This window comes from Helicoverpa armigera, chromosome 28 (genome assembly GCF_030705265.1).
Source record: "Helicoverpa armigera isolate CAAS_96S chromosome 28, ASM3070526v1, whole genome shotgun sequence".
Classification (NCBI taxonomy): Eukaryota; Metazoa; Arthropoda; class Insecta; order Lepidoptera; family Noctuidae; genus Helicoverpa; species Helicoverpa armigera.
Genome location: NC_087147.1, coordinates 5,797,201 through 5,811,681, shown reverse-complemented (window position 1 = coordinate 5,811,681; position 14,481 = coordinate 5,797,201). Strand labels below are relative to the sequence as shown.

General features: G+C 35.5%; 2 protein-coding genes across 2 annotated transcripts in view; one reads left to right on the top strand and one right to left on the bottom strand.

Annotated features, from left to right (window-relative positions):
- Nucleotides 1-2,799: 2,799 nt before the first annotated feature.
- LOC126056944 (mitochondrial import receptor subunit TOM20 homolog) lies at nucleotides 2,800-10,833 on the bottom strand. The gene is made up of 4 exons (XM_064042318.1): nucleotides 10,591-10,833; nucleotides 4,640-4,743; nucleotides 3,689-3,793; nucleotides 2,800-3,085 (listed from the first exon to the last, which is right to left on the bottom strand). Exons 1-4 carry the CDS (start codon nucleotides 10,715-10,717, stop codon nucleotides 2,957-2,959), a joined length of 465 nt encoding a protein of 154 aa, XP_063898388.1. The 5' UTR covers nucleotides 10,718-10,833; the 3' UTR covers nucleotides 2,800-2,956.
- A 1,432-nt stretch (nucleotides 10,834-12,265) lies between these two features.
- Nucleotides 12,266-14,481, top strand: part of LOC110371445 (uncharacterized) — a 103,337-nt gene continuing 101,121 nt past the window's right edge. The window contains exon 1 of the mRNA XM_064042278.1: nucleotides 12,266-12,688. Within this exon, the coding sequence (XP_063898348.1) occupies nucleotides 12,634-12,688 (55 nt within the window). The 5' untranslated portion in view covers nucleotides 12,266-12,633. The remainder of the gene's footprint in view (nucleotides 12,689-14,481) is intronic.

The window sequence follows — 14,481 nt, the reverse complement described above, 5'->3', positions numbered from 1 at the left end:
ATATTTTTACTTTAAAAGAAACGTAAAATGATAACAAGAGCTTATTCACATAGTTAGAACACATATACATATACATAGGTTGTCACACCACATGCACTATACTCACACAGACATAGACCACATAGAATACCATACATTGATTAAATAATAGGCTCCAATCTTTGATTATGTATATGTATATAATCAAAGGCTCCAATATTAACTTCAAAATATATTTTTACAAGTACTATTATAGTTCATTGAAATTTAATTTCATGTGTGGTTTTAAAATTAATTAGTAGATATCATTTACTAAAGGGAATAAATAAAACATAATAACAATCTCAAACGTATCAGTTGTGTAAGCACCCATAACACAAGTTAATGAATAACTTACCATGGGGATAACCGACCGTGTGAAAAGGTTTCCTGACAGATTTATTTATACCGATTAAGTTTTTGTTTATAAAAAATACGTCAATATTCGAAGCTTATTGGCCCAAGAAAAAAAAATTGTAGGTAGTCAATACTTAAATATACTACTACGTTTAAAATGTAAGCAAGCATTATGCAGCAAGCATGGCTTCTGTCACGGCCCCGGCGCTGCGGGGCTCCGGCGGTCCCATGCGAGCTTTTCGTTTTGAATTGCACTCTATCTAGGGGTAGGGCAGACAAGACTACGTGGAGTCGGTTTTGCAGTGACGTCACTAACTTTGATTTTTGGTAGTAATATTAATCTTTTAGTTGGATAGAATTTGGTGACCATTAATCCATTTTGGCAACCAAAAATAATATTTGTGCGAGATTTGCGATTTTTCTGATGTTATTTTATTTTTTTTTGGATCATAATAAATCATTTCGATTTTAGTGCCCTTTTAATAAAGTCAATTTATTTTTTTTGGAGTTGTTTATTTTATTTGGTGCCTCAGCTTAGAGTCTTAAAAATATTTTTGGTGACCGCCTAAATTATACCCTTAAATAAATAGGTAACAAAGATCCGACTATGCATGCTGTGGCAACCTATAATTAAGTCTACACTTAGCTTAAGATTTAAAATTTCGTAATATATTTAACATTCATTGTAACTAGGTAGGTAGTGTACGATTTGTTGGTTGTCCTCAATTTACCCGTCTGCGCACACAGTTTATGGTTTTAAATAAATTGTTATGTTAATTTTATTGAAATAAAATGGTGAGTGACTTGGGATATTTGTGTTTTAATGGGACTTGAACATAAGTAAGCCTACAATAAAACCCAAGTATGGCATCACTGAAGAATAGAACTAGAAAAATATTACCCCCCCCGTCGGTACATTGACTGATATCGATCGATGCGATGCCGCGAACTCTTATCAGCGGTGATAAGCGTTTAGTACTTATTTACTACCCCAGAGTGGCCAGTTATTACAAATTGAGTTAGGGTCAGTTCACACCGAGACGCGACGCGACGCGACGATACTCAAAGAGGCCAATGATTTCGCGCTGCGCCGCGCGGCGTTGCGAGACGCATCGCAACGCCGCGAGGCGCATCTTTTAAAATCGTAGCAGGACGACGCCTCGCTGCGCCGCGAGGCGCAGCGGAACGCATCTACAAGCCGCGGGCGCCGCGCGGCCCCGCCCCCGCGCCCTCCCGCAGTCGACCACTGACAAGCGCACGAGAACTACGTATATTTGGCCGGTGCGTGCATTATGGAGATCGAGGAAAGTTAATTTTTGTGCAGCGCTACGAGTGTTTGTATAATGTAGCGTCAAAAACTATAGTGACAGAAATGCTAAAAATAATGCATGGGACAAAAAGTAGTAGAGAAGTCGCCACAGCGGCCTCAGGCTGCACCTCGCGACGCCGCGCTGCGCCGCGCGAGGCGCAGCACCGCTCTTGCACGTCGCTCGTCCGGCGATGCACAGCTACGTCACGATACGTCGCGCTACGCCGCGAGCGCGCGGCGCCGCGAGGCGCAGCGCTGCATGGTGCAACGTAATCTGAATTCTCACAATGTAATGTGTATCTTTTCGTGTAGTGAATAAAGTATATTCTGAGTCGCTCTGTGAAAAATGTGCGCGCATCGTCGCGTCTCGGTGTGAACTGACCCTAAATTCGCTTTCATGACAGATAGTTTCTATGAAGCTATTTTTTCTTTAATACAGTACTGTTTATCAGATATTGCAAAATGTTATGGGACTATTTTTTAAAAGCCTTGAAACGAGTTATAATAATGCACTCGAAATAAAACACTCATATTTGTACAATACTTTTATTTCACAATAAAATCTCAATCAAAACTCACAAGCATCCTTAACCAGTTGTGAACACAAAACAAAACCTAAATAACACTAACAAATACCTACATTATTATTGAACTTGCATTACTCCACGCTACACTTCCCATTTGCAAAGTTAACACTCGATCAAATGGCGGATCGATTTCAAGCACATTTTGTATCACAGCCCAATGCATGCACTTGGAAAATTTAAGGCTTTGCAAGTCGAAAGGCAATTTACTCTAAGGTGAAATAATCATAACAATAGTTTCTTTGATGGGACTTTTTATAAATAACTTAACTGTCTACAAAGCAGATGCTTGTTGCATGTTCTAAGTGTCGACGCGGTATTCGATACATCGCCACTAAACGGTCGGTCGCTGTTCACGGATATAATTCGGCGACAACTCCGAGACTACGGTCAGAGGAAAGTTACAAATTACTTGAATGTTACAAACTATAGCCACATTGACGTAAGGCGTTAATAAGTGTCATTATTATTAATTAATCAAACTTTAAATAAGGCATTAATTGCGAAAGATTATATTCGTTTAGAAAGAAAGACCTATATTAAATTAAATGAGTAAATGAGTAAATGGAAGTCACTAGGCCTTACGTCAACGTTGCGTTATCTATCGACCAAAGATGGAGGTTTCCATGATTAGCGAGATATTGTAGATATATTATGAAAATATTCTCTCGTCTTGTGCGGGGGCTGTTTACTCGACGTCCTCCTCCTGCAGCATCTTGCCGCTGGCCTTCATGGAGGCTCGGAGCCGCTCCGACACCTCGGGCAGCCTCTTCAGCAGCAGGTGGAAGATGGGCGCTGGCATCGTCTGCTGCAGCACCTGGAATACACAAAACATTCCATTAATAACAATGTTATGTATTTCTGTGTGTCGGTCTTGCGCCTGATCTCTCTCCGGTGGTTTCGGATTGCCGTCCCTTCGGGCTATGAGAGTGAAGGAATAGGGAGTGCACCTGTGTCTGCGCAAATGCTCGTGCACTATAATATGTCCTGCGCAGCTGGCTGATCTCCATATACGAGAATAGCCGCCGTGGCCGAAATCGGCCGTGGACGTCATTATTATTATTAGCGTATTTCTAAACTTTGTGAGATTCGTACACATATTTATGGGTAAATATCGGAACTTAAAAGTGGTTCTATGTACGAAAATAAATATTTTAAGTTATACATCTAAGTACATAAAACATATCTTATTGATTAGTAAAGATAAAGTCATTTGCAAAGTGAGCTGCAAATCAGCACTTTTGAAGGTCAAATTTACAGAAGTCCCCAAAACACCCGCCCTTCACAACTTTTTTTTTGCTGTGAAGAAGTTGTGGGAGAAACTCCCCAGCCACACATGATTAGAAAGATCTCTTACTGTATAATTGTAATAGCAAGTTTGTTATACGCAGCAAAGTAATAAATAAGTAATATGACTTACACTCAGGAGCTCTTGGGTCTGGCCGCAGACAGCCACAGCTTGGCCGAGGTGCTCCACTCCAGCCTCAAAGTCACCAGCGGCTAGCAACTCCTCACCTAGTTGGATCTGGAAACAAAACAATTTACTAGTTTATTTCTTGATCTACCTACATCAAAGTGACTAAGGCTTAAGTTCAATGACAACATAAATATAAGTCTTCCTAAAACGCAACCTATGTTTAAGCAAGTGACATAAGATATACATATTTTATCCATGGATACATTGATCTATGTAGAACTAGCAACCCGCCCGCTTTGCACGGGATAACAGTATTTCCCCACTATTTAATGAATGTTATTATACAATCCTTCCTCTTTAATCACTCATTAAAAAACGCATGAAAATCGGCTGCTTAGTTTTAAGCCACGTATTCACTGGGAAACAATGTTTCAGATACACAGTTTCTGAAACATCACGTAGATGTTTACAGCAACGATGTTTCGGAAACTGCCGTCCACACCGTCAGATGTTTACAATATGTCGCCCGAGGAAGTAGTGTTGTTGTGTGGTGCCTACATTTATTTGCTTAAGTCCATTTCTAGTAAAAGAAAAGAAAAGAAAAGAGAAATTACTTGCTATGAAGACATTTATTTGGCGTTTATAAACAAATGAAACCCGCGTCCACACTTGTATGCACATGTTGCGCAACTGATTTGTTTCTGTGCTCCCCGCCACGGATGGGGAGCACAGAAACATTCGATAAACACGTAGTGTTTACAGAAACAAAATTATATGTTTCTGAAACAAAATTATTTGTTTCAGAAACAGATTTTGTTTCTGAAACAGTGTTTATAAACAATTGTTTCTCAGTGAATACATGGCTTTAAGCATACAATGGGATATAGACACAAAGGGACAGAAAAAGCAACTTTGTTTTATACTATGTAGTGAAATATATTATTTGAAATATACCTGTTGCAGGAAGAACCTTTGCATAGCCTCATGATCGCTCATGTCGGGTAGTGGACCTCCAAGATTGCGTGACCGGGTCGCATTCTGTTGGGCTTTCTGTCTGCCTGTAATAAACAAAACTTTATTAATCATTATCATATGGACGGTAATTTGTCTGATCAATTTCATCATTCCCAGAATGTAAAAAATTATTTTTTTTTACATTCTTGCATCACCATCAAATTTCTAATTCAAATCCTGATTTATTTCTTCATTAATCAACTGCTTTTATATATAGTCTTATAAATGGAATGGTTCTGATATGAATAAAGATTGATACTCTCTATTCTTTATGGTAGCCTTTTCCCGCAATTTATTCACTTTATGCTCTTCATTGCCAATCTCCTAAATATTTTACTTTTTAGGCTATTTTCATCATAATCAGATTATTTGTTATCAATATATACTGGTCTTCTGTTGACCATAGACCTCTAAAATTATGCCATAATCCCTATTCCTTAGTTTGATGCATTCTGCTTTTCATGATAAATTCTATAGACTTATATTTAGACAGTTTAGCGGAGCGCAAATGTATGCAATACACAACTGATTTACTATTGTTTTATAATTAGCAATTTACAAGAGGCTAATGAATTTTTGAACATCACCACCTCCTCACAGTAGCGGGCATAAACAATTCCCACACAATGTGCACTAAACTGATCTCTTTCTGTTATTCATGAAATGCTATTGTGATTTTTTATGACCAGTTCTTCTAACCTGTCTGGGAAATAAGTATAAAAACATTTTATATTAAACGGAATATGCAGGGTTAAGAACCTCAAGAGATACATAAACTAGACAATGTTTTTTATACTACTTTTGCCTTTTTATCAATCAACGAGGCATTCTACTGTATTAGTAAATATCTATGCATTGAACTCTTTCAATAATGATCTCATGAATCACAGCATGTTTGATATCTAACGATGCTATAGTTAAATATTTAGAACATTTTGGTTACCAGTGGCTCCTTATGACTGACAAATGCTTATTCTAGATTACACATGTCATATTTAGTATATTTTCAGACCATTGCAAAAGCATGTTTGGCACAGTCCACCAAACTGTAACTAATTTTAATAAGCAACAAACTATGTACTAAGTCATAATTGAATTATTGCACAATGAAGTAGCAGTATGTATTACTATAGTTCTGTGCGGTGCAGTAACGAAATTAAACAGTTATTCAAGCGAAAATTGATTGATGCATGATGTTGTAACAATATTCCTTGTGAAATTTTTAGGTTAGTAAAAAAACTTGATATGTCTAAATAGTGAAGTAATTATGCTAGAACTTAGTACTGAGAACGCTAAAGCGCCTGTTGATGCTGTTTTTATTGTAGGTATTCAAACTTCTGGTATTCTTGAAAGTCTTTATTAATAGTTAAAGAAATACAATCACATTTTGTTAGGAATTATAACATTGTTCTCACTGGTTTTTACATCATGACAAATCACACCACCGTCATTCTTTTTCATAGACTAACAACCCTACATTTTTTAAATGTCATAGACTATAAATTCCTAACACCTTCTCCTATTTTTAATATATGAACATAAAAAATACCTTATAATTACTTCAGAGACACCATCAGTTTTCAAAACATTAACTTAAACAAGTATTCAAAACATTAACTTAAACACTTCTAATCATAACACTCAATAATTCACACAACAACTTTATCGCAATGAAATTTAAATTTTTCTTTATATAGTGGTTTCGTCAACATATCCGCTATCTGATAATTTGTAGGACAATATATAATATCTAAATATCCTTTCTTATAATTTTCGTGTATAAAATAAAATCTCACATCTATATGTTTAGATCTCTTGCTGAATGAACCTGTTTTTATCAATTGGATAGCACTCTGGTTATCAATATTCAAACTAATCTTAATACTGCTACCAATTAATTCACTTATAAAAGTCTTTAAGTATAAACACTCTTTAACGCAATCTGCTGCTGCTATATATTCAGCTTCAGTTGACGATAGACTTACTATCGGCTGTCTTTTGGAGCACCAAGCTATAGGTCCACCTGCCAACATTATTATGAACCCTGTTGTACTTCGTCTGGTCTCTGTACAACCTGCATAATCTGAGTCACAATATGCATGCAATCTTGTAATATCTTTCCCAGCATTATACAAAATCCCTTTATCTCTCGTTCCATTCAAGTACTTCAACACCTTCTTTACTGCTAATATGTCTTGCCTTGATGGATTTTCTACCTTTTTACTTGCTTCATTCACAGCTTGACTGATATCTGGTCTTGACCTGGTTGACAAGTACAATAATCCACCAACTAGTTCTCTGTATGGAAAATTTGACGTAGCCATCTTAGATTCATTTTCCTTTCCCACAATGCATGGAGTATCTGCAGCTTTGGAATCATACATATTATATTTTCTAAGTAATTTTTCTGTATAATTCTGCTGATGCAACAAAATGCCTTGTTCTGATCTTTTTATTTCAAAACCTATATAGTTTTGAGGTTGTTCATATGTTTTAAGATAAATTCTTTTTCCAATTGATGCAAGATCTGTAATAACTTTTCCTTGTCTTTTGATATGGCCAAACCGTCATCAACATATATAGCCAATATTATAGTTTTGTCTTCGTTAAAAAACACACACTGATCTGACTTTGTAGCTCTCAGTCCAAGTTTCCTTAAAGTTTCTGTAAATCTTTTATTCCATGTCATTGGTGCCTGTTTTAGCCCATATAGTCCTTTCTTTAAACGACAAATTTTATTAGGCTGTCTTTCATATCCTTCAGGAATATACATAAATATGTCTTCCTTTAACTCGCCATACAAAAATGCTGTTTTCACATCAAAAGTTATCATTTCATATTCCTTTGAAGCAGCAATTGCTATTAATGATTTTATTGCTGATTGACTTACTACTGGACTATATATTTCTTGATAGTCAATGCTTTGCTGTTCGAAGCCTCTCGCTACAAGTCTTGCTTTGTAAGTACCATTTTTTTTACACAAAATACCCATTTACTTGACAATATCTTGTGTCCTTTTGCTCTTCCTATATCAACTATTTCCCATGTATTGTTACTTTCCAATGATTCCTTCTCCGAATTTATGGCCTTCTCCCAATTATTCTTTTCAGCAGACTTCATGACTTCATCATACGTAAGTAATACATAATCTTGCAGGTGCTGGTTTTCCGTTGTCGTTTTGTATTTATAGTTTCTATAGTTTCTATCTCTGCAGTATTACTTTCTTTATTTTCATCATTTTCTACTTCATCAATAATATCTGGGATGTTGTCTTCTATTACATTCCTTTGTTGTTCTAACTCTTCTATTTCATAATAACTGTCATCACTTTCTTCTTCTTGATTTATTTCTTCTTCATTATTACCTGGTATTATTTCTGTTATCACCGAACTTCCTGTTTCTTCATACTTTTCTCCAATTTTCTTATTATTATTAATTATAACAATATCCCTTGCTATTTCAATTCTTCTTTCTTCTTTATTCCACAATCTATATCCATTATTAGTATATCCAATCATGATTAACTTTTTGCTTCTTGGATCTAGTTTCTTAATATTTGAATGTAATTGTTTAGCATATACTATTGAACCAAACTTGCATATATTAGATATATTAGGCCTTTTACCATGCCACATCTCATAAGGTGTCTTATTCTTCAAAGATTCACTTGGTAATCTATTTATAATATAAGTAGAACAGTATACAGCTTCACCCCACATTTCTTTATCTAACCCTGAATCAAATAGTAATGCTCTGGTTTTATCTAATAAGGTTCGATTTAGTCTTTCTGCTTTACCATTTAGTTGTGGTGAATATGGTACTGTATAATCTAGTTTTATTCCCTTTTCAGTACACCATTTTTAAAATCATTGCTTGTGTATTCACCTCCATTATCGCATCTTATGGTAGATACCTTTTCTTCTCTCTTTCTGTTTCTTCTATATAATGTTTTAAATTTTCTTTAACTTCATTTTATATTTAAGCAAGTATATTTTTGTAAAATGAGTATAATCATCCATGACGGTTAAAACATAACTATAGCCATCATAAGTTTTGTTTTCGAACGGTCCACATACATCAGTATGTAATAATTGAAGTGGTCTACTGGCTCTGTTTCTTACTGTGTTAAATGGGAGTCTTGTTTGTTTAGCTTGTGTACAGATTTCACATTCGTCTATTTGCCTTAATCCATTTATTTTTATTCCATCTGCCACATCTGGTAATATATCTAGTATTTTCTTTCCTGGATGTCCAAGTCTTTGATGCCATTCTAAGGCAGTGCCATTTTCTTTCATTAACAGTGTTTTTCTTGCATATTATTATCATCCAAATTAATTTTATATAAACCGTTTTTTTTCCTGTTAATATTAATTCTGACTCCTTATATATTTTACATTATCTTTGGTAAATATAACCACTCCTTGATTGTTTGTAACTGCATTAACCGATAATAAATTTTGTGATAAGTCAGGAACAAGCAGGGTATTATTAAGAGTGCATTTATTGCCAATGACTTTACCAGTCCCTTTCACCTCTATTGTTTCTTCATTTGCAGTCAAAACAGATGATGGTTTACATTCAAAAAATTTTAGTATGTCTAAATTTTTGGTCATGTGTGCAGTAACCCAGAATCTACAACAAATTCTTTCTGTTTTGTTCTTGAATTTCACCATTTGTAAAAATGCCTTTTCTATTCTTTTGTTACTTTTTTCTTCATTCTCATTCTTATTCTTATTTTTGAAAAAACAATTTTCTTCTTTGTGATTAAATTTTTTACAGATTGAGCACTGTTTATTCTTAAACTTACAGTCTTTATCTTCATGGTTGTCCCTTTTGCAGATACTACAGGCTCTACAGTCTTTCTTCATGTGCCCTGTTTTGTTACATTTGAAACATTTTATTGTATTAAACTTTTTCTTAGATGTAGATGAAGATGTAGCTTGAAATGCTAGCTGCTTGTCACTGTCTTTTGCTTTCAACATTCGATTTTCTTCAGCCAGAAGTCTGTTTGTTAAATTTTGAAGGGTTTTTTTATCGTCTGCCATGCATTCCCAAGAAGTTATAAAATAGTTTAAATTATTTGGTAAACAGCTTAGTATTTTGATATGACCATTTCATCATCTATTTTGTTCCTAGCTGATTTATACGAAATTGTAAATTTTCTATTTCGCTTATTAATTGGGAAAGCGATTGACTGTCCTGTTTCTTATATGTGAAAACTCTTGTAATAGGGCATCTTTGTTTCTTTGCTCAGAACCTTCGAATATTTCACATAATTTTACGTACATTTCACGTGCACTGTTGCAATTAATTATGTGACCTTTTAGTTTCTTATCAATACTGCTTATGATAATTCTTTGCACCTGAGCATCTTTGATACTGAAGTCACTTTTCTTGTCATCTTCTTTTATTTGTGCAATTGTTTTTGCAAGATTTGCCGCTTTTAAGTGTATATTGAATTCAAATTTCCACAATAAAAATGTTTCCGCATCTTTTAATTTTTCTATCTGTATTATCTCAGGTTTTTCCATTTTTTAGTTTTTCACCGTTTTTTATTTTCTTCCTTGTTATTACTGTTTTTTAGTTTTTCACTTGTTTTTCATGTTGGGTTTTCATTACCCAATCCCGGTTTTAATTTTTCTTCTCGGGCGTTCTGGGCCCATAACCTATTGTAGGTATTCAAACTTCTGGTATTCTTGAAAGTCTTTATTAATAGTTAAAGAAATACAATCACATTTTGTTAGGAATTATAACATTGTTCTCACTGGTTTTTACATCATGACAAATCACACCACCGTCATTCTTTTTCATAGACTAACAACCCTACATTTTTTAAATGTCATAGACTATAAATTCCTAACAGTTTTAATTCAATAATTATAAAAACTTACGTTCTCTCAACTTCTTTTTGAATAGAGGATCCTTGCGACGTTGTTGGTCAAAGTACACACAATATCCAAGGAACAAGGTACCAGCTATTCCAACTGCAATTCCTAAGGTGGTGCGCGTAATCTCCATATTAATAAATTCACTTGCGCTGTTTTATTCACAGAAAATATCAACTCGCTTTTGTTGAAGAATTTTGAGATCGGCCCACAGAGTACATTGTCTAAAATGAGATAGAGACAATGTACCACAGAGTACTTTAATATAAATGTACTCTGTGGATGGAGACGTTACTCGAACATTTTATAGCGCCCACTGGCAGTAAGTAAGAACAACTTATCATCAAGATTCCTATTCAAATCTACAGTAGGCTTTGTATTGTTTTCATCCCTTGTATATTTATCGGCACGGATAATGAGCTCTCGGCGGAAGAGTGGGAATCGCTTTGCGCACTGTACACTTAAGGCAATAAACCAATAAATCACTTCTGCGCAGGTGAAGGTCAGGGCCCAATAACCTTGCCGATGATTATATCCCTTGTACTGAAACTACTACTGCGAAAAGATTATTATGTAGAAGATAAGGTTCAGGAGTTAGCTTACAATTACTGTAAATAAAGAATGAAATAAAGGATTTATATGTTATATCCGTTGTATTATATTTAGAATAGCAGTAGTAGCATTTTATTGGTGTCTTTACACCAAATTATAAGGGTCAATTCACACTGAAAGAGCAGCGGCCGGCAGCGGCCGTAAGAGCACGGAAAATGTAAGAGCGCGGCGCGATGCGGCGCCGCGCGGCGCCGCGCGGCCCGCCGCGCTCACGCTCAATCCCTTGCAATTACGGCCGCTGCCGGCCGCTGCCGGCCGCTGCTCTTTCAGTGTGAATTGACCCTAAATGAAAAGATTTGTGCATATATACCCGTTTCACATAAAAATGTGATGTTTTGTCATCGGTCGGGTTGCCATCGGTGAATAGGATATAGTGAAGGCTCAGTTTTATTATTTAAATACTTTACATTATTATGTCACAATATTTTTTCATCCTTTATATATCTATTACGGAATTTGACTTTACTGTGCTACTGCTGAAGTGAAAATTACCAACCATCAATCCTGGCAGTGATACTGACTGTCGCGAAAACTCGCCTAGGCTTGTACAGAGCGCAGACTTGTATGACGTGCTGCACGTCACGTAAACATTGTAATTCGACTAAAACATTTGCTACATCTCTAAATTGTAAAGATCAATGCCCGCTCTCCTCACACAGATAACAAAATATTTTGGTTCTATTTTTAATCTTCAATCTTTGTGCAAATGAAAAAACGCGGAAAGTAAATAAAATATAAAATTATAGCAATTACGTTTCTCCAATGTTTGTAAGTTTTTGTAATAATAGTTAACGATTTCTTTTATTTGTTAATCATTTATAATTGGTATGCTTTTATTTTCATTCAGAAATTAATGTAGTCTAAAAACTTTTCTACTTTCTATCAAGGTTCAAATTGTCAAAATAAACTTGCCAGTAAGGTGAGTTTATACCGCACGCATATTGTATTGAAATGCAAGTAGAGGTATTACATTCCTTGCTTATCTAGATCATTCAATGGATAAGAGACTGTGTACTTTACTTTTGTAACGCCTAGGTACTTCTTTTAAGATAATTATGCACAGGTAGTGCCTCAGGAAACTTCCACTAAGATTATGCTTATTAGTACAGCAAGTAATTGAGATAAAGTGAAGCATGCACAGCGTATAGGCGGAGAGTACGCTGACGGGATGGGTGTGCGAGGGCGAGAGCCGAAACGCAACAAACTTTTTCATTTCTGGTTCCATTCACGAGTCGGTCGCTGAGCGTGAGGGCGTGCGTTTCGTTGCCCCGCCGAGCGAGAGTATCGAACGCGATGTCTTTTTGTTTATCAACAAACAAAATGTAACCAGTTGTGTTTGGTGACAGCAATAAAACGATTTTGTGTGTTTTATTTTTACTTCAAAGTTATTCTTATGAAAATATGTTGAGTTAGCGGAGCCGAAAACAGTGTTTGAAGATGGATGGTGCGAACGGTGATTCTGATCACTCTATGACTTGGGAGGACTTTTTCGGTGAGTAGTTTGAATTAAGAATCGAATATTCGATTAAAAACCGTTGTCCTAAAAAGCAGAGAGTAGGTATGACGAAGAAGAGAATGTAACGCTTGTTTCAAGTGGTCTACTTATGAGTGTTAAAAATAAAACTTAAAGAAGTTTTTGCAATGTTTGAAACTCCGTGGTCATGAATTTCCCGAGGCGGGAAGGGACAGGTTTTGCTCAGCATTTCCACTTAAGGCGCGCGTGGATTGCGTTCGTTGCGCTTGCAACTGCTTGCATCAAGCTATGCGGTATTAACCACTACGTGATCAATCATTCTATATTCAAACCCGTAGGCATGGCTGGTGATAATAATATTAATTTATAACTTTTTAATAAAGGTGTCTGCATTCTTGCTTGAAAAACAATATTTCTTAGGCACACGGCAAAAAAAAAAAACGAATGAGAATGAGTATGTTGTCGATTTTTTTCTTATAAGAATTTAGAATGTCGACAGTAATTACACTAGACAGGTAATACATAAATAGGTGATAAATATATAAATAGGTTTACACATTAGCATATATTATAATAGACAAATCGAAAAGTTTTTGAGAGAACAAGGTTTGCAAACATTTACACTAGAAACAGTCAGGTACCTACCTATTTATTTTTATTAAACTTTAATAACACTAATTTGATGTTTTTTTGGGTTCGCGTGTTTCGTTTCAAATTACAGCTATTAATATCAAACGTGATAATAGTAGGTTTGTAAAGGAATACTTTGATTTACTATAGAAGGAGCTCATCACGCGAATCACTACTTAAAAGAAAAATAAACTTTATGACCGAAATTACTGAGAATTCTACTTTCGCAATTCAAAGAATCACAAATTAAACTGTAACCAACTTTAAAAACAGAGGTCTTGGATCTCTATACAATCACAAAACCAGCATTTGATCCACTTCACAATTCTTTTAAAAACTTGATGCATTGAAAATGTCGTAGATTACGCATAGAGTATGCGTAGATAACCTAGAAGATATTAGGTACCTACACGGCCAGCCAATTTATCATTATGAATGAATCTCGAAACTACATAGGTAGGTAAGGTACCTACATCTAAATAGCACAGCAACACGCAAACTAGTAGATATTAGACAGTAACTACTATCAATAAGAAGGCCATAGAATCGATGACTCACGCCACACGTACAACGGTTCACTGATGATACTTCAAAGTAACCATTATGTCAAAAAAAACTACAATAGTCTATACTTCTTTAACGAACTTAACCGTGTTTCTAAACGCACGTTAAATCGGGTCGCCAACATGGTTGGGAAAAGACTAGGCACCTGATTAACGAACTTAACTTATTGGATAAAGTGTAATATGTAATTATTATGTCCATTTATCTTTTATCCGACAAGAATGTACACAAAGAGATAAAAAACTAAAATAACACAACCTGTTCTGCAAGACACAAGTTTAATAAAAAATGCCTCTATTAATCAACCTCATTGTCTTAAGATGTAAGAAATCAGTACCGCCATTGTACGGCTACTTTACTGAATTTATTAATGGACTGCACTTCCTCAGAACGCAGCCGTTACACCGGATGTTCGATAATTTGAAATTCGACAGTTGGCGCCTTTAACACGATGGAGGTTTGATATCAAATGAGCCGAATTTTATTGCGTTTCCACACCCGTTGGAATGGCTTTTATGGCTTCGTAATTTTTATTTATTGGGTGCTAGATGATTCCATTGCATCCTGGGGTAACTGTTGAACGATATGGTGTCTGGTTAACTCGGATAACATTTCAC